The 20,842-nt window shown below is 35.6% G+C and overlaps 2 protein-coding genes and 2 pseudogenes across 2 annotated transcripts; 1 reads left to right on the top strand and 3 right to left on the bottom strand.

The window, feature by feature from the left end:
* Positions 1 to 460: 460 nt before the first annotated feature.
* LOC130501936 (mechanosensitive ion channel protein 5-like) lies at positions 461 to 3,891 on the top strand. The gene is made up of 5 exons (XM_056996747.1): positions 461 to 2,244; positions 2,330 to 2,453; positions 2,545 to 2,838; positions 2,924 to 3,126; positions 3,413 to 3,891. Exons 1-5 carry the CDS (start codon positions 629 to 631, stop codon positions 3,714 to 3,716), a joined length of 2,541 nt encoding a protein of 846 aa, XP_056852727.1. The 5' UTR covers positions 461 to 628; the 3' UTR covers positions 3,717 to 3,891.
* Positions 3,892 to 3,969: 78 nt separating this feature from the next.
* Positions 3,970 to 6,329, bottom strand: LOC130501937 (cytochrome P450 72A15-like; annotated as a pseudogene).
* Positions 6,330 to 6,572: 243 nt separating this feature from the next.
* Positions 6,573 to 10,994, bottom strand: LOC108862517 (cytochrome P450 72A15-like; annotated as a pseudogene).
* A 4,991-nt stretch (positions 10,995 to 15,985) lies between these two features.
* On the bottom strand, positions 15,986 to 20,050 carry LOC130501933 (cytochrome P450 72A15-like). The gene is made up of 5 exons (XM_056996744.1): positions 19,652 to 20,050; positions 19,354 to 19,571; positions 19,008 to 19,255; positions 18,178 to 18,547; positions 15,986 to 17,937 (listed from the first exon to the last, which is right to left on the bottom strand). Exons 1-5 carry the CDS (start codon positions 19,914 to 19,916, stop codon positions 17,512 to 17,514), a joined length of 1,527 nt encoding a protein of 508 aa, XP_056852724.1. The 5' UTR covers positions 19,917 to 20,050; the 3' UTR covers positions 15,986 to 17,511.
* Between the last annotated feature and the right edge of the window lie 792 nt (positions 20,051 to 20,842).

Below are 20,842 nucleotides of genomic sequence, written 5' to 3'. Positions count from 1 at the left end.
TATAAGATATTTGTGCCTCATAAATTACTCATGTTTTTCTAGAAGTATATACTCCTACTCCTAGAACAAGGGAAACTTGTAACATAATAGAGAAACTAAATAGTAGTTAAAAAAATTGATTTAACCTTTCTTGATTTTTGCAAAAGATGAAAAAAATATGCAAAAAGATAAATATCTATCTAAAACTCCAAAGTCGAAAAACTTTTGTTATCAATTTCTGAAATCCCACTACCATTTCCTTTTCATTCCGTACAGGCACACACTACTTTCTTTTTTTCTTTCTAATTTTTCAGGAGACAGTAAAAGGAAAAGAAGCTTTCTATCACATTATTGATTTTGTTGCTTTTAGCAATTAGCACAAATCTTATCTCACCAACTCACATCACATTATATCACACGGGTCACAATACTTCAACATTATAAAATCTAAATCTGTGCATGAAATAAAATGAATTTACACGTTGCGACTTTCTTCTTCCGCTTTCTCATACACTCCAAAATACACACCTGATATTTTGTTTTATCACATTTATTATTTATTGCTCAAGTAGTTACCTCTCATCTTCATCTACGCTCGTACTTGTCACTCGTCTCTTCTGCTCCAAACAAATAAAACCTCTCTCCAATCATGGCCCTTGATTCCACTGACCGTCGAGACTTCGTCGTGAAGATTAACGGCGAAGAGAGCGGAGCCGTTGGTGCTACAGGGTCAAGCAGCAATGCTGACGGTGGCAACTTCTGGAGAGAGTCGAGCTACGACTTTTGGGATGGTGAAAAGGGTAAGAACGATGACGTTGGCGGCGACAGTTTCCATTTCAGACAGCAGAGAGAACGTTCAGAAGATATGTCCGATCCTCCGTCGAAGCAGAAAGCTTCCTGCGGAGAGATCTCTCTCGACATCGACCTTAACACCGCAGACACGTTGCCGGCGATCTCAGAGTCGTCTTCTCCGTACACGGCTAAAGGAAAAGCCGACGCGGTTAGAAGGAGACAGAACAGAATCTCACTCGGTGAGAGCAGCGACGAAGAGAGCCGTCGTCACTACAAAGCTAACAGAGACGAAGCAGAGGTCGTGAAGCATAGTATCAACAAACCGTTCCTGAGGAGGAACCAGACGAAGTCAAGACTTATGGATCCTCCAACACCGACGCATCCAGCTATCGACAAAACAGAGATGAGATCCGGTCGGAAATCCGGGTTTCTCGGGAAAAACTCTAAACCGGGGACGCCATCTCGGACCGGGATCTTGGAGGAAGACGAAGAGGAAGATCCGTTTCTAGACGAGGACTTACCTGATGTGTTCAAAAGAGACAAACTCAGCATTTGGGTTTTGCTCGAGTGGATAAGCCTTGTTCTGATAGTTACCAGTTTGGTCTGTAGCTTAACGGTACATAGCTTGCGGCGCAAGACATGGTGGAAGCTAGATCTGTGGAAATGGGAAGTGACGGTTTTGGTGTTGATTTGTGGGAGACTAGTCTCGAGCTGGATAGTGAGGATACTCGTCTTCTCGGCCGAGAAGAACTTCGTTTTGAGAAAGAGGGTTTTGTATTTCGTCTACGGAGTACGCAAATCGGTTCAGAACACCTTGTGGTTAGGGTTAGTGTTGCTTGCGTGGCACTTCTTGTTCGATAAGAAGGTTGAAAGAGAGACTCGGACCACTGCCATTAGGTACGTGACAAGAGTGTTGGTCTGTCTTCTTGTTGCGGTGATCATTTGGTTGATTAAGACACTTCTGGTCAAAGTTCTTGCTTCATCGTTCCACATGAGCACTTACTTTGATCGGATTCAAGAGTCTTTGTTCACTCAGTACGTGATTGAAACACTCTCCGGTCCTCCTTTGATGGAGATTCAGAGAATGGAGGAAGAAGAGCAGAAAGTAACGGATGATGTTAAGAGTTTGGAGAAACTGGCTGGAGCTAAGTTGCCTCCAGCTCTAAAAGCGACGGTTAGGAGTTTTATGAAAGCGGGGAAAGGTCCGAGACTGTCTCGGATTGGTTCTGATAAAGAAGATGATAGTGAAGGGATAAGGATTGATCAATTGCAGAGGATGAATACAGACAATGTGTCTGCTTGGAACATGACCAAGTTGATGAATATAATACGGAAAGGCGCTCTTTCTACTTTGGATGAACATATGCAGGACACAGTTGAGGAGAGTGAGCACGCTACACAGATAAGAAGCGAGTGCGAAGCAAAGATTGCAGCTAAGAAGATCTTCCACAATGTCACTGAGCCTGGTTCAAGGTATATATCTTGAACTTGATCATCATATTTCTACAAGTTCTTGATTTTAGTATGGTTTAATCTTGAGAGTTTTTTCGGGTTTTAGGTATATACATCTGGATGACTTCTTGAGGTTTCTGTCTGAAGAGGAGTCTGAAAGAGCCATGGCTCTCTTTGAAGGAGCTTCAGAGACCAATAGGATCAGCAAGTCTTGCCTCAAGAATTGGGTGGTATGTTGCAAAACCTTAAATTCTATACATGTTAAGATTAATTTCACATGCAAAACAGAGTTATCTTGACCATGGGAGTTTTTGTTCACAGGTTAAGGCATTTAGAGAAAGGAGGGCTCTGGCTTTGACCTTAAACGACACAAAAACAGCAGTGAACAGGCTTCACCGTATAATCAATGTGTTGATTAGCATTATAATCATAATCATTTGGCTTCTTATACTAGGAATCGCCACAACAAAATTCTTGCTAGTCTTAAGCTCTCAGCTTCTTCTAGTAGCCTTTATATTCGGAAACTCATGCAAAACCATCTTTGAAGCCATCATTTTCCTTTTCGTTATGCACCCATTTGATGTTGGTGACCGCTGCGAAATCGACGGTGTTCAGGTTTGTTCCCCCTCCTAATATAATAATCTCCTGGTCTTATTACAATATTTTGACATGGTTCTGATCTTGTTGTTTCTTTTACCAGTTGGTTGTGGAGGAAATGAACATATTGACGACTGTTTTCTTGCGATATGATAATCAAAAGATCATATACCCGAATAGTGTTCTTGGTACAAAACCTATAGCTAACTACTTCCGAAGTCCTGATATGGGAGATGCGATTGAATTCTCTGTTCACATAGCAACTCCTCCAGAAAAGATAGCTGCTATCAAACAGAGAATCATCAGGTTAGTTAAATTAAAATGCTAAGGTCTTGAGGCTATATAGACATTTTAGTAAAAAAATAATATTTTCTCAACAATTTAGGAGGCTATGTTATATAATATAATTCGTAAAAACTTTGAAGTCTCAAGGCCAATATTTCATTTGGTTATATCCATGGCCGGTTCTGACTAAATCCAAAACACTTAGAACCTTAGACTTTAAACACCTACCATTATCTTTATCTAGGTTAAGTGACTTCGAAGCAAAGATTCTTGAATGATGTTGTTATCTTTTTTTTTTCTCATGCAGTTATATAGACATCAAGAAGGATCATTGGTATCCTGCACCTATGATTGTGTTCCTAAACATGGACGACTTGAAAAGCGTGAAGATCGCGGTGTGGTTGACACACAGAATGAACTTTCAAGACATGGGAGAGAGGTTTATAAGGAGAAGTCAATTACTAGAGGAAGTTGGGAAAGCTTGTAGAGAGCTTGATATAGAATATCGTTTACATCCTCAAGGCATTCATATTCGAAGTTTCCCTCCTCCGGTGACTCCGGGTACTTCAGACCGTCTTCCTCCAGCTTGTTTGCATCAACGCGGTGCCTAAACTGTAAAGAAGTGTTGAGCGAGTAAAGCAGGATATGATTTTACGTAAAGCAGGATATGATTTTTGTGTGTGTATATATTGTATGAGTGGTTTTGTAAGAGCTTTTTTATTCTCTGGAAGTTGTAATTTGTGATTAAAGAATAAGTTTTTTAAAAGAAGTCCATTAATATCTGAACTCTTATCTTTCTTTGTCATCTGTCTTGTCTCTTTATTATTGGTTTGTTTAGAGTTTTGTTGAATTTTGCAAAAAAAAAAAAAAAACCGGAACTCTTACGTATATAAAAAACTCTTTTTTAAAAACATCACATGGGGTTGTGGAACTATATCTTGTGTAGGATAAGATGAGCACCAAACTGTGGCTGCAGTGTCAAGACTGTGTAAGGAGCATGAACATAGGAAGGATATATCTCAAAGGAGAATCTCTGTAGAATCAAAGCCAGAGCCATCTTTGTCTCCATCAGAGTAAAATTCTGGCCAATGCAGATCCTTGGCCCCCACCCAAAGGGAAAGAAAGAGACATGCCCCTTTGTTGCCTTTGAGACACCATCTTGGAACCTCTCTGGCTTGAATTCGGATGCATCTTTACCCCATAGCTGTGTGTCGCGATGGACTAGCAGAATAGGTAGACTGATCTGAACGCCCCCTGGCAGTGTCAGGTCGCCTAGCTTCATATCTTTGTGAATGGCTCGGGTCAGCTGCACTGCTGGAGGATATAGCCTAAGGACCTCATATAGTATCATTGTCATCTGTTGGAAGCATTCAGTTAAATCATCATAACACAACAAATGTACTGAAGTCATTTTAAGTTGTTTTTTTTACTTACAACTTTGAGCTGGTTCAAACCTTCTGTATCAGGTTCTTTGTCTCCAAACACATGCTTCACTTCTTTTCGTGCACGAGCTTGCCAGTCTTGGTGTTGGCTTAACAGAACCATTGTCCAGACAAGAAGCACTGAAGTTGTCTCTTGTCCGGCGAAATAGAACAACTTGCACTCTTCCATCACATCCTCAGTGCTCATTTCATTTCCTTTAGCTTGCCCTAGATTCGATTCAAGAAGTATACCTAGCAAATCGTCGCTTGGTGCTTCTCCAGCTTCTCTAGCACTTAACCTTTTGTTAATGATCCCTCTCAGTATAACATGGACTTCTCTGGATGCTGCTTTCATCCTTCTATTACCTTTTGTTGGGAGATAACTACAACAACAAAAAGAAAGAAAGATTATATATAGCACAACATGATTCTCATAGATGCAGACAAGTTTCGGTTTCTTTTATTACAGATATCCAGGGATGAAAGATTTCAGAAACGTTAGTATCATGAGCTGTGCTAGTTCGGCTTGTAGCTCAAATATCCTCTGTCCTTCTTTGTAGCTGCTGCCAAAAGCAGTACGAGAGATCACATCTGCAGTCATGCTCAGAAGCCCTGGCCATACGTCCACCTCACTCGAGGATCCTTTATCCGAGACTAACTTTTCCCATTTGCCAACCACCTCGCTGCAGCTTTGGTGGAACGCAGGTACCATATTCTACACACAGAAGCAGAAGGCATACGTTGGACAGGACACAACATTTTTTTTCTCGAAACACAATCTTACTTTCATAAATCTCAAAATATTCTACTACAAAAGACTGAGAATTTTTGACTATTACTATTACCTTATATATAATACAATCGTTGTTGCTCAAAAAAATTTTGTTTTTCCAACTACTAATGTGAAACTTGTTTCAATCATTATAATTTTCTCACGAACTTTGAGTGGTTCTGATACCAAGTTATAGTCGGTCTTATCATAGACTTCTAATTTAAAAACAAGTGACTATAAGTAAATTTACTTGTACCTTATATACAGTACTATTTCTTAACTACCGATTGAATTAATTCATTAACATATACATATACATAAAGTACTCTAAAGTTGACCTCAGATTATGATTGTAAGAAGCCTATACTATACCTTGATTTTCTCAAGGTGGAATGCCGGATTGATGATTTTTCTGTGTTTCGCCCATTTCTCGCCATCATACTTAGCGAGTCCCTTGGCTACTAAGTCACGCAAAGGAAACGTATGTGGCTTCTGGAAATCATAAACTTTGTTGAACACTTCCTTGATTTGCTCCGGATCCATTATAGTGATGGTTGGTGTAGTTCCAAAGCCATGTAAAAAACGTCCTTCCTGTTTCAGCAACATACAATAGTTGATACCTTTTCTTGATCATGTACTCTACAACAAAGAGGCAAACTATACAATCCATTTAACATATATACCGTGATTCTTGAGCATTTCGTAGGGAAAAGGCACGACACGTGGTGAGATATCATCCGTTAGTTTGATGGGTTTGGATTTTGCCTCCATCATCATACTAAAACTCCTTTTCAAATCGCCGACGAGAGGCGTGTAATGAGTACCGGAGAGACCTTGCCTTCTCAGGTAACTCTCAAGCACCTTTGGTCTAAACCAAACCAAATTTAAAGTTCTCCATATCCACCACGCCACAACAACTATAGCTACTGAAACTGTTACTAACGCAACTGTTATCTCCATTTTCACTCGCAGTGAGATGGAGAGTTTTCTAATATTCTTGAATTTTTAAAGATTTGAGGAATGTTGGCGAATAGTATCGCATGATGTCTTTTAGACTTTTAGTACCATACATTTTGTGATTAACTCGCATGCCACGTGGCGCAAGAAGCGACTTCAATTTGTGTGGAGCTATATTGATAGGCATGTAAACGTACGTCAATTACTTTACGTTTCTTTGCAGAATAATTTTTCTTTTGAACTGTGAATTGGATTTATCTATGTATGATGCATATTCAAATCTAACTGTCTCGGATGATTTGATAAAACGATTCGAGTATGATGATCTTGATTAAGAAATAAAAGGCCCGCTTTTTTAAAAAATCACAATTATTATCTGAAATGGGCTGAATAAAGGGCCGGTTTTAGAGTGTGAAAATCTTATTTCTCTTGCATATATAATAAGCTCTTTTTATAAGCATCACATGAGGTGATGGAACTATATCTTGTGTAGGATAAGATGAGCACCGAACTGCGGGTGCAATGTGAAGACTGGGTAAGGAGCATGAACATAGGAAGGTGAAAGCTCAAAGGAGAATCTCTGTAGAATCAAAGCCAGAGCCATCTTTGTCTCCATCAGAGCAAAATTCTGGCCAATGCAGATCCTTGGTCCCCACCCAAAGGGAAAGAAAGATACCTGGCCCTTTGTTGCCTTTGAGACACCCTCTTTGAACCTCTCTGGCTTGAACTCGGCTGCATCTTTGCCCCACAGCTCTGTGTCGCGATGGACAAGCAGAATAGGTAGATTGATCTGAACGCCTGTTGGCAGTGTCAGGTCGCCTAGCTTCATCTCTTTGTGAATAATTCGGGTCAGCTGCTCTACTGGAGGATATAGCCTAAGGACCTCATATAGTATCATTGTCATCTGTCGGAAGCATTCAGTAAAATCATCAAAACACGACAAAAGTTTTTAATTATCAAAGGTTTGTTTATTTGGTTTTACTTACAACTTTAAGCTGGTTCAAGCCTTCTGTATCGGGTTCTTTATCGCCAAAAACTTGTCTCACTTCTTGTCGTGCGCGAGCTTGCCAGTCTTGGTGTTGGCTTAACAGAACCATTGTCCAGACTAGAAGCACTGAAGTTGTCTCTTGTCCGGCGAAATAGAACAACTTGCACTCTTCCATCACATCCTCAGTGCTCATTTCATTTCCTTTAGCTTGCCCTAGATTCGATTCAAGAAGTATACCTAGCAAATCGTCGCTTGGTTGCTTCCCCAGCTTCTCTAACCCTTAACCTTTTGTTAATGATCCCTCTCAGTATAACTTGTATTTCTCTAGATGCTGCTTTCATCCTTCTATTACCCTTTGTTGGGAGATAACTACAGCAACAAAAACAAAAAAAAGATTATTTATAACAACACAACATGATTCCCATCTCCAAAGCACTACATGCAGACAAGTTTAGGTTTCTTTTATTACAGATATCCAGGGATGAAAGCTTTCAGAAACGTTTGTATCATGAGCTGTGCTAGTTCGGTTTGGAGCTCAAATATCCTCTGTCCTTCTTTATAGCTGCTGCCAAAAGCAGTACGGGAGATGACATCAGCAGTCATGCTCACAAGCCCTGGCCAAACGTCCACTTCACATGAGGATCCTTTATCCGAGACTAACTTTTCCCATTTGCCAACGACCTCGTTGCAGCTTTGGTGGAACGCAGGTACCATATTCTACACACCACAAGGAGAAGGAACAAGTTTTTTTTTGCTAAATTGTAAATATCATAGATGATTAGAAGTTTTTACAAAAGCAAGAACCTACGAGCTGAGCCATCTTGGCAAAAAAGAATAAAAAACAAGATGATTCACATTTTAAACCTTGAAACCTATAAGAGAAATTTATCTCAACCACATGACCATGAGAGAAGCATATCCTTTCCTATGGCGCCTTGCTGAAATTATATTTCTTAGCTCCCTGTCTACGTTTCGGAAGACAGTAGCAGGCGGTAGTGATATCTGATTGTGTAGCAAGTTGTTCCTCTGCTTCCACAAATGGTACACCACTGAATACGACGCTAGCTTCCTTAGGAGCCGCATCTTAGAGGAAGTTGCAGCTCTGATCCAAGATAACAGTTCTGCCCAGTTAGTGAAGGGCGCAACAGGATGGTTACATCTGCTGAAGACCTCTCGCCATATAGCTTGGCTGTAAGTACAGGAGAGGAGGAGGTGGTCCCTTGTTTCGACGTAGGTGGAACAAGTTGGACGAGCCAAATGAACACAACTCTTTTTTCGAAACACAAACTTATTTACATTTAATCTCAATTTTTCTACTACAAAAGTATGTGAAAATTTTTCATCCTCTTTGACTAAAAATATAAACAACACTAGCAAAACAGTTACGAAAGTTTGACAGCAAATTTGAGTCAATGCTTGAATGCGTCGATAAAATATTCATGCTTGAAGGAAAAATATTCACACAAAGCAGTGACGTTGAAAATCAGTTCTCACCAATGAGAAAAACCAGAATAGTCTAGTAATCATTTTTAATTTCCGTACAGACCTCTCCACAAGATAACAAACCGGTGAGAAAACTGGATCTGAATCATCTGATACTTGGCAAAGAATCCAAGAACTTAAAATAAATTGACAATAATTAGACTGGCTATTACTTTATATATATGTTAATATTTCTTCAACTACAGATGTGAAACTTGATTCATTCATTACACACCTGACTCCTCTCACGTACATCGATTGGTTATGATACCATGTTATAATCGGTATTATCATTGACTTCTAATTTAAAAGTAACTAGATCTTGACCCGTGCGACCGCACAGGTATTAATTTTCAGTTTTTATTTATTTATACTAAATAGTATATTTGTAATATTTGATCGTTTTATATTGACTAAGTTAGGGGTGGATATTTGCATATCCACTCGAATTCGGTTAAAATCTATTCGGGTTTGAGATTTTGAGTTTAAAAATTCTAGCTTTATTCATGTATTTATAAAATTTGGTTCCGGTTTTATTAGGATCTTTTGCGGGTTTGATAACCCGTTTAAATTATTTTTATTTTTAAAAATTTATATATCTTTAAACTATTTGAGTAATGTAAGCCAAACCTAAATAAATTAAAATTTTAAAAATAGGTTTAACTTGAATATTTGGATGAAGAATAAATATATATTTTAAGTATTTTGGTATTTTGATTATTGTTTATCTACTTTAGATGTTTACTTTCGACTATTTTTTATATATTCAAATATTTTAAACAACTTAAAATACTTATATCTTGGATATTAACTCGAAAATAGCTAACATATTGAAGTAAATAAATATGATTTAAATACATTCGAATATCTGAAATATTTTGATCAGATAAGGTTGGTTATGGTTCTCTAGATACTAAAATGGTAAATCCGTTTGGATAGTATCTAGTTTCGGTTCAAATTGATAATATTCTTTTCGTTCAGATTTGTTAAACGAAGCGTTGATATTATAATTTCCATGAATTATTTGTCAACAAAAATGTATTTTCTTTTAATTTGATATTGAATTTAATTGAAAAGTTAATGAGGTATATTTAATTCAAATTTAATTTTAGAAAACACATTAATGTAAGTGGAAAAGACAAAGCATTAAAATATGAAGTATTATTTAATAGTGTATTTAATTCAAATTTAATTTTACGCATTAATCAAAGTGAAAGACAACATTAAAATAGAAAGTATTATTTAATGTCAGTGGCATAGAAGTGTAAATAACACTAAAAACTAAGGGGCATTCTATATGTGTACTTCTCTTTTAATAATATAGATTGACTATAGGTAAATTGACTTTTACCTTTTAATTATTCTTAATTCATTCATTAACATGCATACATAAATTACTCTAAAGATGATATATGATTGTAAGAAGCTTATAATTATACCTTGATCTTCTCAAGGTGGAATGCCGGGTTGATGATTCTTCGGTGTTTCGCCCATTTCTCACCATCATAGCTAACGACTCCCTTGGCTATCAAGTCACCCAACGGGAACGTATGTGGCTTCTGGAAATCATAACTTTTGTTGAACACTTCCTTGATTTGATCAGGATCCATTATAGTGATGGTTGGTGTAGTTCCAAACCATGTAAAAAACGTCCTTCCTGTTTCAGCAGCATACAATAGTTGAGACCTTTTCTTGATCATGTACTCTATAAAACAGAGGCCAACCATACAACATTTAACATATATACCGTGTGTCTTGAGCATTTCGAACGGAAACGGCACGACACGTGGTGAGATATCATCCGTTAGTTTGATGGGTTTGGATTTTGCCTCCTTTATCATACTAAAATTCCTCTTCAAATCGCCGACGAGAGGCGTGTAAGGAGTACCGAGGAGACCTTGTTTTCTCAGGTAGCTCTCAAGCATCTTTGGTGTAAACCAAACGAACATTAAAGTTCTCCATGTCCACCACGACAGAACAACTATAGCTGCTGAAGCTGTTACTAACGCAACCGTTATCTCCATTTTCACTCTCAGAGAGATGGAGAGTTATCTAATATTCTTGGGATTTTAAAGATTGAGAATGTTGGCGAATAATACCGCATGATGTCTTCTAGTACAATTCATTTGGTGATTAGGTCACATGCCAGCCACGTGGTGCAAGAAGCGAGCTTCAATTTGTGTGGTGGCATGTAACGTACGTCAATTACTTTACGTTTCTTTGCAGATAATTAATTGTAGTGCATGATGCATATTCAAATCTAACTGTCTCGGATGACTGATAAAAACGATTCTGAATGAATCCTGTCTACAATGTACTCCGAAAATCATTTATAAAAAAATACTCTGAAAATCAAGGTTGCATGGTCTCTAACTGTCGGAGTGAAAATCTAATATTGAAAATATGTAAGAGATTTGAGTAATACATAAAGAATTTTGATCATTTTATTTACCGTCAACTGATTTTCTGGTGGAAGCCATGTAATTTATTGTAGTACCAGAGATAATTCACATCCTGATCCATTAATCTGATCCAGACAATGGTCCAATTATTCCATTAACTGATGATCCATAAAAAATTCAACCATCGAAATTGCTAGAAAAAAATTATTGTTTCTAAAGAAATTTGATGGAACTAGTGTTCATAAATAATTAAGCTAGTTTTGTTCTTGTTCTATTCTCTTTATTCAAATTTTATAGTTTTTGTACATAAATATTCTTTCATTGATAAATTAATTTAACGATTTATCAAAAAATAATCAATAGTGATTTTATCATGATGACATATGAAAAATCTATATTATATTATATTATTATTTGAGAAGTGAATTATTGATTTGTCATGTTTTTCATAATTTTAGGTATAATTATATTTTATTCTTAATTGTTAATATCAATAGATAATGTTAGTGATTAGCTAAAAATTTATCATAGTTTTAAATTTTTTAACAATAATATGATTTTTAAATTTATTATATATATATATATATATATATATATCACATGAATCATCTATCTTTTAAGAAAAAATAAGTTTAAATCGGCTCTATCAAAATAACTCATTGTGGTAAATTTTGAAAAAAATGATAAAGAATTCAAAAAATATTACTATTATTTGCGAAATGCTTTTTTGCTTTTACGTTAAATAAATAACTAAGTTATATTTTCTAATACATAAGTATCCATAAATTATAAAAAAAATCATAAATTTGATAATCATCATTATCTAAAAATTATATATTATGTTAACCAAAAATATTTTTACATCACTCATAATGTTTTAAATATAAATATAAATCATATATATATAATTTATGTATAAAATGTTTTTAAATTTATTTTACAAAATAAAAGATATTAAACTAATTTATCGTATATAAATAATATTTAATTAAATATTAGATATTTCAAAATAAAAAATAATTTATTCTAATAGTTCTTGAAAAAATAATATATTTATTTATAAAATTATTAAACCCGCAAGTGTAACAAAACACCTAATATCACATATGGGACAAGTAAGATGTCGACCAAACTTAATAAAATACTTCTGCGTAAACATCAAAGTATGATTTATAAAGATCAATATGTGGTTAATGGTGGCTATTTACAATCGCACACTATACCAAATTATAAATTGGTTTAAATGTACAACCTGGTTCTTTGTTGCCTATGAGATCTCAACCTTAAACCTCTCGGGCTTGAACTCTGCTGCATCATCTCCCCAGAACTTAGTGTCACGATGGATCAACAGAACAGGCATATTGACTTGAACACCGGGTGGTATGGTGGTATGGCCAAATCGCCTAGTTTGATCTCTTTGTGTATCGCTCGGTTCATCTGGATGACTAAAGGGTATAGCCTAAGGGCTTATTTCAACAGTGTATTACAAGTTTCTTTGACAACAACACAACAAAAGGGGTTTATCCGTTACAGAACTATATCTTGTGTAGGATAAGGTGAGCACCGAACTGTGGGTGCAATGTAATGACTGTGTAAGGCGCATGAGCATAGGAGGGAGAAAGCTCAAAGGAGAATCTCTGTAGAATCAGAGACAAAGCCATCTTTGCCTCCAAAAGAGCAAAATTCTGGCCAATGCAGATCCTTGGTCCCCACGCAAAGGGAAAAAAAGATACTTGGCCCTCTGTTGCCTTTGACATACCATCTTTGAACCTCTCGGGCTTGAACTCGGCTGCATCACTGCCCCACAGCTGTGTGTCACGATGGACTAATAGAGTAGGTATACTGATCTGAACGCCTCCTGGCAGTGTCAGGTCGCCTAGCTTCATCTCTTTATGAATGGCTCGGGTCATCTGCGCTAGTGGAGGATATAGCCTAAGAACCTCATATAGTATCATCCATTAGTTTGATAGGTTTGGATCTTGCCTCCATAGTCATACTAAAATTTTTCTTCAAATCGCCGATGAGCAGTGTGTAAGGAGTACCGGAGAGACCCTGTCTTCTCAGGTAACTCTCAAGCATCTTTGGTTTAAACCAAACCCACATTAAAGTTCTCCATGTCCACCACGACAAAACAACTATAGCTACTGAAACTATTAATAACGCAGCTGCTATCTCCATTTTCTCTCCCAGTGGAGACTGATAATTTTTCTTATGTTCTTGAGATTTTAAAGATTGAAAATGTAGGATAAGATATTTTGTTTTGAACCTTTGCTTTACTTTGAGCCCAGGCAGTGGCGGAGGCAGAATATATATTGGTTGGGGTCATCAACATTAAACTTAAATATTTAGAGTGGAGGCTTATAGCTTGAATTTATATAACTTACACTAAAATTTTAAATTTTGTTGGGTTCAGTAGCCTCCAACTCATTCTATGTGGCTCCGCCACTGAATCCAGGGGAGAAGACACTAAGGTGATAGAGGTTCAGCTGACCCCTCCTGAATAAACAAATATATGTTCTTCTAATATAAAATTTGTTTATGATCTCACCATAAATTGTTAACTGATCCTACAAAAAAAAAACGCAAAAAATAAAATAATTAAAAATAATTTTAAATTTAGTTTTAGGCTCACTTCATTTTGGACTTAGTTTTAATTTGAATAATTAAATATGAATCCTCAAAGGACTATCTAAAATGTCAACAAATCTTTACGTTGATTGTTTTATTTTCTTGCTAATAATTTTTGTTTTCATATATTTTTCTATTCACTACAAAATGACAAATAAACATGATTTTATAGGTCATATTATTGTGTTTATATCAAATTAGATATGACATGATTTAAACTCATAGAAAATTTAAGATATATATTTATAATTTATGTATCTAAATATCTAATTTAGTTTGTTATTCTTACTAGATAATACATCAGTCCTAAAATACAAATATTTAAAATGGTAAAAATTCTAAAGATGTTTTTTATGATATTTGTTTTTTAGATGGTTGTATTGATTGTTTATTAAAACAAAAATTTTAATATTATAAAAAATTGTGATAAAAATAAATTAAAGATGGATTATAGTGTACATTAATTTTTAAAAGAATTTATAAATAATTTATTTTTGATCCAGTTTCTGACTCCGCCGCTGTTTTGAGCTGAACAACCACATGCTACCGTAGGTACTAGAAACAAATTTCGATGTGCGGAAAGGTATACAAATACAGATAGAGATAAGAGATAATCTATTTGGCCATATCCTGGGTGGGACATGAACGTCAATTATTTTGTCTTTTTTGTCAACTATTCATTGCTTTTTACTTTTTAATGCCACTAGATAAGCTTTAGCGTCTTTGAACATCTCCTCCTTTAACGGAATGTAAGCTTTTATTATGAAATGAAATGTAGTTTGTCCAGAAAAATAATCTATCTTATTAAAACAGAAACATTCTGTTGGACCTAACATTTATTTTGTAAGTTTTTAAATTAAATACACCTTTATACTTTATAGTTAAACCTACATTAAATCACTAATGTTCCTTTTTTATACTACTATTTATGTTTCCAAACAATCTATCTTATTAAAACAGAAACATTCTGTTGGACCTAACATTTATTTTGTAAGTTTTTAAATTAAATACACCTTTATACTTTATAGTTAAACCTACATTAAATCACTAATGTTCCTTTTTATACTACTATCCATATTTCCAAACAATATACTTATTTCTTTATACTACTATCAATGTTTCCAAACAATATATTTTATATACTACTATCAATATTTCCAAACAATACAATAATTAATCTTAGTTATTTTATATCCATCATTTTCTCTTTAAAATTTGTAGAAACGTCAAATTTCATAAATTACAAAATAATAAACTTTAAAATTTGATTATAAGATTACAAATTATGAAAATATTACAATTTCAATCAAATTAGATTACATATCGGTCATCCATCAGTTCAATCGGTTAGTCTCGGGTTTCAGTGACTTTTTAATATGAATATTTTAAAAAACTAAATTGAATTGTTAGATCTCCGGATTAACCGGTATAATCACAATCGGGTTGAATTTAAAAACACTGATTTAAATACACACTCTTTAAAAGTTAACAAAATATTTGTTAAGTTATTAGTGAAATTTTTCATCGTAAAATATTCCGCGCTTCCAAAGCGCGGATCAAAATCTAGTGCCACTTATATGTGCTGAACTAGTAAATTATATGAAACAGATTTACATCTGCTTCATATAACCTCTCCACTAATTTAATTTTCTAAGTATCTCATTATATCTGATCAAAAAAAAGTATCTCATTATATTAAAGAAAATTTGTTCAACCGTTTGAATGAAAATACTTACGAAGTTACGTACGATTCATTAGATTTTGACAGGTATTATTGTTAATTTACATTATGACATATGACAGTATAATAATGTACAAAGATTAGTTTTTATTAATATTTAGATCTAACAAAAAAAAAGTCCTCCCCACCTTCTCTCTAGCGAACCTTTTTCTCTACAGCACATCTGATTTCTCTCTGGTGTACGGCGGCGCGTCTGCGCTTGTGCCGGCACCGGAAGAGCCTCTTCTCCCTTCTCTTGTCTTCCTTTGCTGCTTCTCGGCCTCTCTCTTCCCCTTCGAGATACTCATGGTTCTGGGTTGGCGTTTCTCTCCGGCAAGCGCTCCGTGCGCAAGGAGCGTTCCTTTCCGGCGAGCATTGACTTCACCTGGTGCTGTGGTGAGGAGGACGTAAGGTCTGGCTGAGAAGTGGTCGGCTTTTAGGGTTTATGGCGAGGTCAATTTTCTAGATCTGGTTTTTCAGATCTCGCCGGATTTCTTCGTCGTTGGTGGGTTTTGATGGTCTGTTCCATTTATTAGACGGCGGCGGTGTCGTTCGTTAAACGATGGTGACTTTCGGTAGCGGTGGTTGGTCTCTTGGTTCTTTCCGGTGTCGGTAAGATTCAACCCTTCCTTCTGTTATCAAGTGAATTTCGGTGGTGTTTGTTCCCGGAAGCGCGTCTGGAGTCTCGATACGCAGGCTCGGAGATGGTATTAGGCTTCGTTCCGGCGTGTGTGGTTGTTTCTGGTGGTTGTGACAGACAGTCGTCTATGGCTTCTCGATGGTCACCTGAGGCTCCGCTTCACTTCCGATCTATCCCCAACGGCACCCTGTCAAGTTCTCTGCGTTGAAAGTGGCCACTTTCTTTCCGGAGCTGTCTCTTTGCGTCATTCTTTTCACCGCTTCGATGACTCAGAAGCTGGTTCTTACGGTTGGTAAACGGTCTATCGGTTCTCGATAGTCGGAGTTGTAGAGGTGGTTCTCCGGAGAGTCATTGATCACCTCGGGTCAACAGCTCGTCTAAGCTACCTTCCCGGTGTCGTGTTGTCTGTCTGATTATGCGGCAGTGTAGCCTGACTTTACTTGCAGGTTTTTGAGGCTTCTTGACAGGATGTGGCGTTGATATCAACCCGGTTTCTTGCTCCTTTCGTGGCGGCAATGGAGATGGACATCTCTTGGTAAGAGTTTCTCTCATCTTTATGCTCGTCTTGGACTTCATGGACGGTAACGGTAACGAGGTTCGAAGAGTTCATCGGGAACTAGTTACTCCGGAGATGACATGGGAGTTCCCGGCAACCTCGGTAACGAGGTGAACCTCACGGTCCTGTGGTATTCATCGATGGTTGAGAACGGCAACCGATTCTTTAGAATTTTAAAAATGGCCTAGTGGAATGTGTCGGGTCTAGTGGGCGGGCGAAGCTAGGTTGTAATACATTGACTAGGGAGCTTTTGTTCAAATCGACTTTGTAACCGAAACTGATTTCCCATTAATGGGTTGAATAAAAATTTTATGTTTTCTAAAAAAAAAAAAAATAATAATAATAATATTTAGATCTTAAAAATATAAATTAACAAAGGTAATTTCTTATGAAAAAGAAGCTATATAATAAAAACAAATACAAGCAAAAGAAAAATATAAATAATTATAATAAACAACAAACCTACAAAGTCTATATAAATACATATTGTATGAATTAGGAAATCATATTATTTATATGCATATTTTCTGATTACACAATATCAACTTTGCAATAGTTAATGGGACAAGTTAGATGTCCATGAAACTCAATAAATACAATTAGGACAACTTTCAAGTAAAAATAACAAAAATGAATATATATGGTTATTGGTGACTATATATATGTGTACACTATCCGAAATAATAAATTTATTTAAACTTTGAATTATTACACTAAGAAGATGGGGTAGTTATCAAGGAAGCATTCAGAAACATGGTTTGATGAATGTGATCTTGATTAGTTTCTCTATGCTGTCTTGTTTGCTCGTGTAGAACAAGTTTATGTAATATTATCACAAGATCATAGCTTCTTTAGGATAAGATGAGCACCAAACTGTGGATGAATAGTGATGACTGTGTAAGGTGCATGCACATAAGAAGGAGAAAGTTCGAAGGAGAATCTCTGTAGAATCAAAGCCAGAGCCATCTTTGCCTCCAAGAGAGCAAAATTCTGACCGATGCAAATCCTCGGTCCCCATCCAAAAGGCAAGAAGCAAACCTGGTTGTTTGTTGCCTTTGAGACCCCATATTTGAACCTCTCAGGCTTGAACTCTGCTGCATCATTGCCCCAGAGCTTAGTGTCACGATGGATTAGCAGAACAGGTATATTGACTTGAACACCGGCTGGTATTTTCAAATGGCCTAGTTTGATGTCTTTGAGGACTGCTCTGTTCATCTGGATGACTGGAGGGTATAGCCTAAGAACCTCATAAAGAGTCATCGTCATCTGTAGAACTCGTTTAACAAAATCATCAAAATGCTATAAGATTAGAGTAATTTCCACATATAACATTTACAAACTTCTTAGTGTTTTTTGTAGCATTTTTTGAAGTGGCTCATTACTAAAGCAATGTAAGAATCTTATGTAGCGGAAACTACGATAATGCAAATCTTTACTTTATTCTTGAAATCCAATAAAAGCATCAACTTCAAAAGGTTTGTTTTGTTTGTTTGGTTTAATACTTACAACTTTGAGTTGCTTAATGCCTTCAAGATCGGGATCTCTATCACCAAAAACTTGCATCACTTCCTCTCGCACGCAAGCTTGCCAGTCTTGGTGTTGGCTTAACAAAACCATGGTCCAAGTCAAAAGCACTGAAGTGGTCTCTTGTCCCGCAAAATAAAACAACTTGCAATCTTCAATAATTTCTTCGGTGGTCAGTCCATTTCCTTTAGTTTCACCTGAATTTGATACAAGAAGTAGATCCAACAAATCGTCACTTGGTGTTTCTCCAGCTTTTCTAGCCTTTTCCCTTTTGGTAATGAGCTCTTTTAGTATAGCTTGAATTTCTCCAACTATTGTCTTTATCCTTCTAGCATTCCTCGTTGGGAAATGCCTATGCCAAAAAAAGTGTAAACATGGACAAAAGTTTGAGTAATAGTATACAAGCCATGAAACATATTATCCTCGTTGTCTATTAATTTCGAATAAAGATTTGTCAATTTATTACGATTTACATTTTGAAAATAAATAATTACTAATCAGTATCATAATGGAAGCCACAACCTATGGCAAAAAGAAGAAGAATAAAAACTTAATAAATGAAATTCAAAATTCACAATACAAGCCATGAACCATAATCATCATTGTTATTTTGAATATAAAAATTCCCTCGAACGTGAGATTTCTAAGATTAATCTAGTTTATTAGGAATTTCATGTTGAAAATAAATAATTACACAATCAAGATAACAGAAACCACAATCTATGGCAAATAAAGCAATGAGATTGTAAATTGTGTTAGAAAATAGATCAGTCATGTTAGTACTAGACCAAAACAAGTGTTGAGTTTCTTACCGATATCCAGGGATGTAATTCTTTCCAAGAGCTTGCATGATGAGCTTTGCTAGTTCCTCTTGTAGGATGAATATCCTCTGTCCTTCTTTGTAGCTGCTACCGAAAGCCGTACGAGAAATCACGTCCCCGGTTAAATTCACAATCCATGGCCAAACATCAACCTCACAGGATGACCCTTTATCTGAAACTAACTTCTCCCACTCGCACACAACCTCGCGACAACATTGATGAAACGTAGGGACCATATTCTATATATACAGGCACATAAGTTCGAACATGACCAACTGATCAACCAAAAGCAATTTAACTTGGCTTTGACAATATTAGAAAACGAGAATCGAGAAACCTTGATCTTCTCAAAGTGGAAGGCGGGGTTGATGATCCTCCGATGTCTAGCCCATTTGTCTCCATCAGCATTAGCGAGTCCATCAGTTATCAACGCAAGCAAAGGAAACGTGTGAGTCTTAGGGAAATCATAAACTTTGTTAAACACTTCTTTGATCAGTTGTGGATTCATTATTGTGATGGATGGTACGGGTCCTAACCATGTAAAATAAGAATTTCCTGTTGCAGCCACATACATATATTAGACCAATATTGTTTTTAAAAAAATCTATAATTCAAACCAAGAAAGACATATCTACCGTAAGTATTGAGCATTTGAAAGGAATAAGGCATGACAAGTGAAATGAGATCATCCGTTGGTTTCATCGGTCTCGATCTTGCTTCCTTCAACATGCTAAAAGTTCTTCTCACATCTCCGACAAGAGGCGTGTAACGAGTTCCGACAAGACCTTGTTTTCTCAGGTAACTCTCAAGCATCTTAGGCTTAACCCAAACCCACTCCACCATTCTCCATATCCACCACAATACAACAAGCATAGCAAATGATGCAAGTGATATCTCCATTTTCTAATGTTTTTGGTGCGTAAGAGTTTGATAATTTTGATGAAGAAATGCATGGTCATATGTCTTTAATATTTATAGAATCTGTGTGTTCGGACAAGTATTTTCTTGTAACCGTCGAAGTTTTTGCCTTTACTTGGAACCTCACGACCTCTGGCCACATCTGTCTTCCATGCCTTAAGTCTTTTTAATTTATTTATCCTTTTTTGTTACAATATTTCTTGGATAATCGTTATTTTATTTGTTCCACAAAAAATTGTATAATTAATATATTTTTGTGATTATCAGTTTTAAATAAAGTTACACTGATAGTATTTCAAAAATTTCAGATTTTTAATAAAATTACAATTTATTGTTGTTAGTTAATAAAATTTTATAGAAAATACAAAAAATAACTTTGTGAAACATTTTTCCAATATATTTATCTTTGTGGAAGAGATGTAGTATATATTATTAATAACTTCTTTTTTTTTGGTAAACATGTTAAGACATTATTATTAATAACTTCAAACACGAAACTCAATATTTATGACTTAGCTAATGCCATTTCTCTCTACATCTATACCTAAAGAGATTTTTGAAAAAAAAAAGAAATTTTAGGAAATATGATATTGAATATTCTTTATGTTTCACAAACAATGTTATTTTGACATTTTTCACCAAATTAAAAAAAATTATTAAAAATATTTTGTTTATGATTAATACATTAACAAAAGCTCTCTCTTCAATTAATAAATTAAAGTAATAAGATTAAAATTGAACATTTTTCTACAAATTTGGATCAAAATATAAAATGATACTTTTTGTGAAAAAATTAAAATGTTAAAATGATACTATTTATGAAAGGAATGGAATACATTCCCATCCGATCAAATTTATCAATAAACTATTTTTTTGAATATAATATTAAATTTATTCTAAAAAAACTT

Source organism: Raphanus sativus, unplaced genomic scaffold, assembly GCF_000801105.2.
Source record: "Raphanus sativus cultivar WK10039 unplaced genomic scaffold, ASM80110v3 Scaffold0337, whole genome shotgun sequence".
Lineage (NCBI taxonomy): Eukaryota > Viridiplantae > Streptophyta > Magnoliopsida > Brassicales > Brassicaceae > Raphanus > Raphanus sativus.
The sequence above is the reverse complement of the archived record's forward strand: the minus strand, read 5'-3'. Positions and strand labels throughout refer to the sequence as shown.

Excerpts from the sequence above, each read along its gene's own strand:
- LOC130501936 (XM_056996747.1), top strand. The coding sequence starts at position 629 with ATGGCCCTTGATTCCACTGACCGTCGAGACTTCGTCGTGAAGATTAAC. Across the intron at positions 2,839-2,923 it reads GCGAAATCGACGGTGTTCAG|TTGGTTGTGGAGGAAATGAA; the intron begins GTTTGTTCCCCC and ends TTCTTTTACCAG. Across the intron at positions 3,127-3,412 it reads ATCAAACAGAGAATCATCAG|TTATATAGACATCAAGAAGG; the intron begins GTTAGTTAAATT and ends TTTCTCATGCAG.
- LOC130501933 (XM_056996744.1), bottom strand. The coding sequence starts at position 19,916 with ATGGAGATATCACTTGCATCATTTGCTATGCTTGTTGTATTGTGGTGG. Across the intron at positions 19,256-19,353 it reads TCCACTTTGAGAAGATCAAG|AATATGGTCCCTACGTTTCA; the intron begins GTTTCTCGATTC and ends CTGTATATATAG. Across the intron at positions 17,938-18,177 it reads GCATTAAGCAACTCAAAGTT|ATGACGATGACTCTTTATGA; the intron begins GTAAGTATTAAA and ends CGAGTTCTACAG.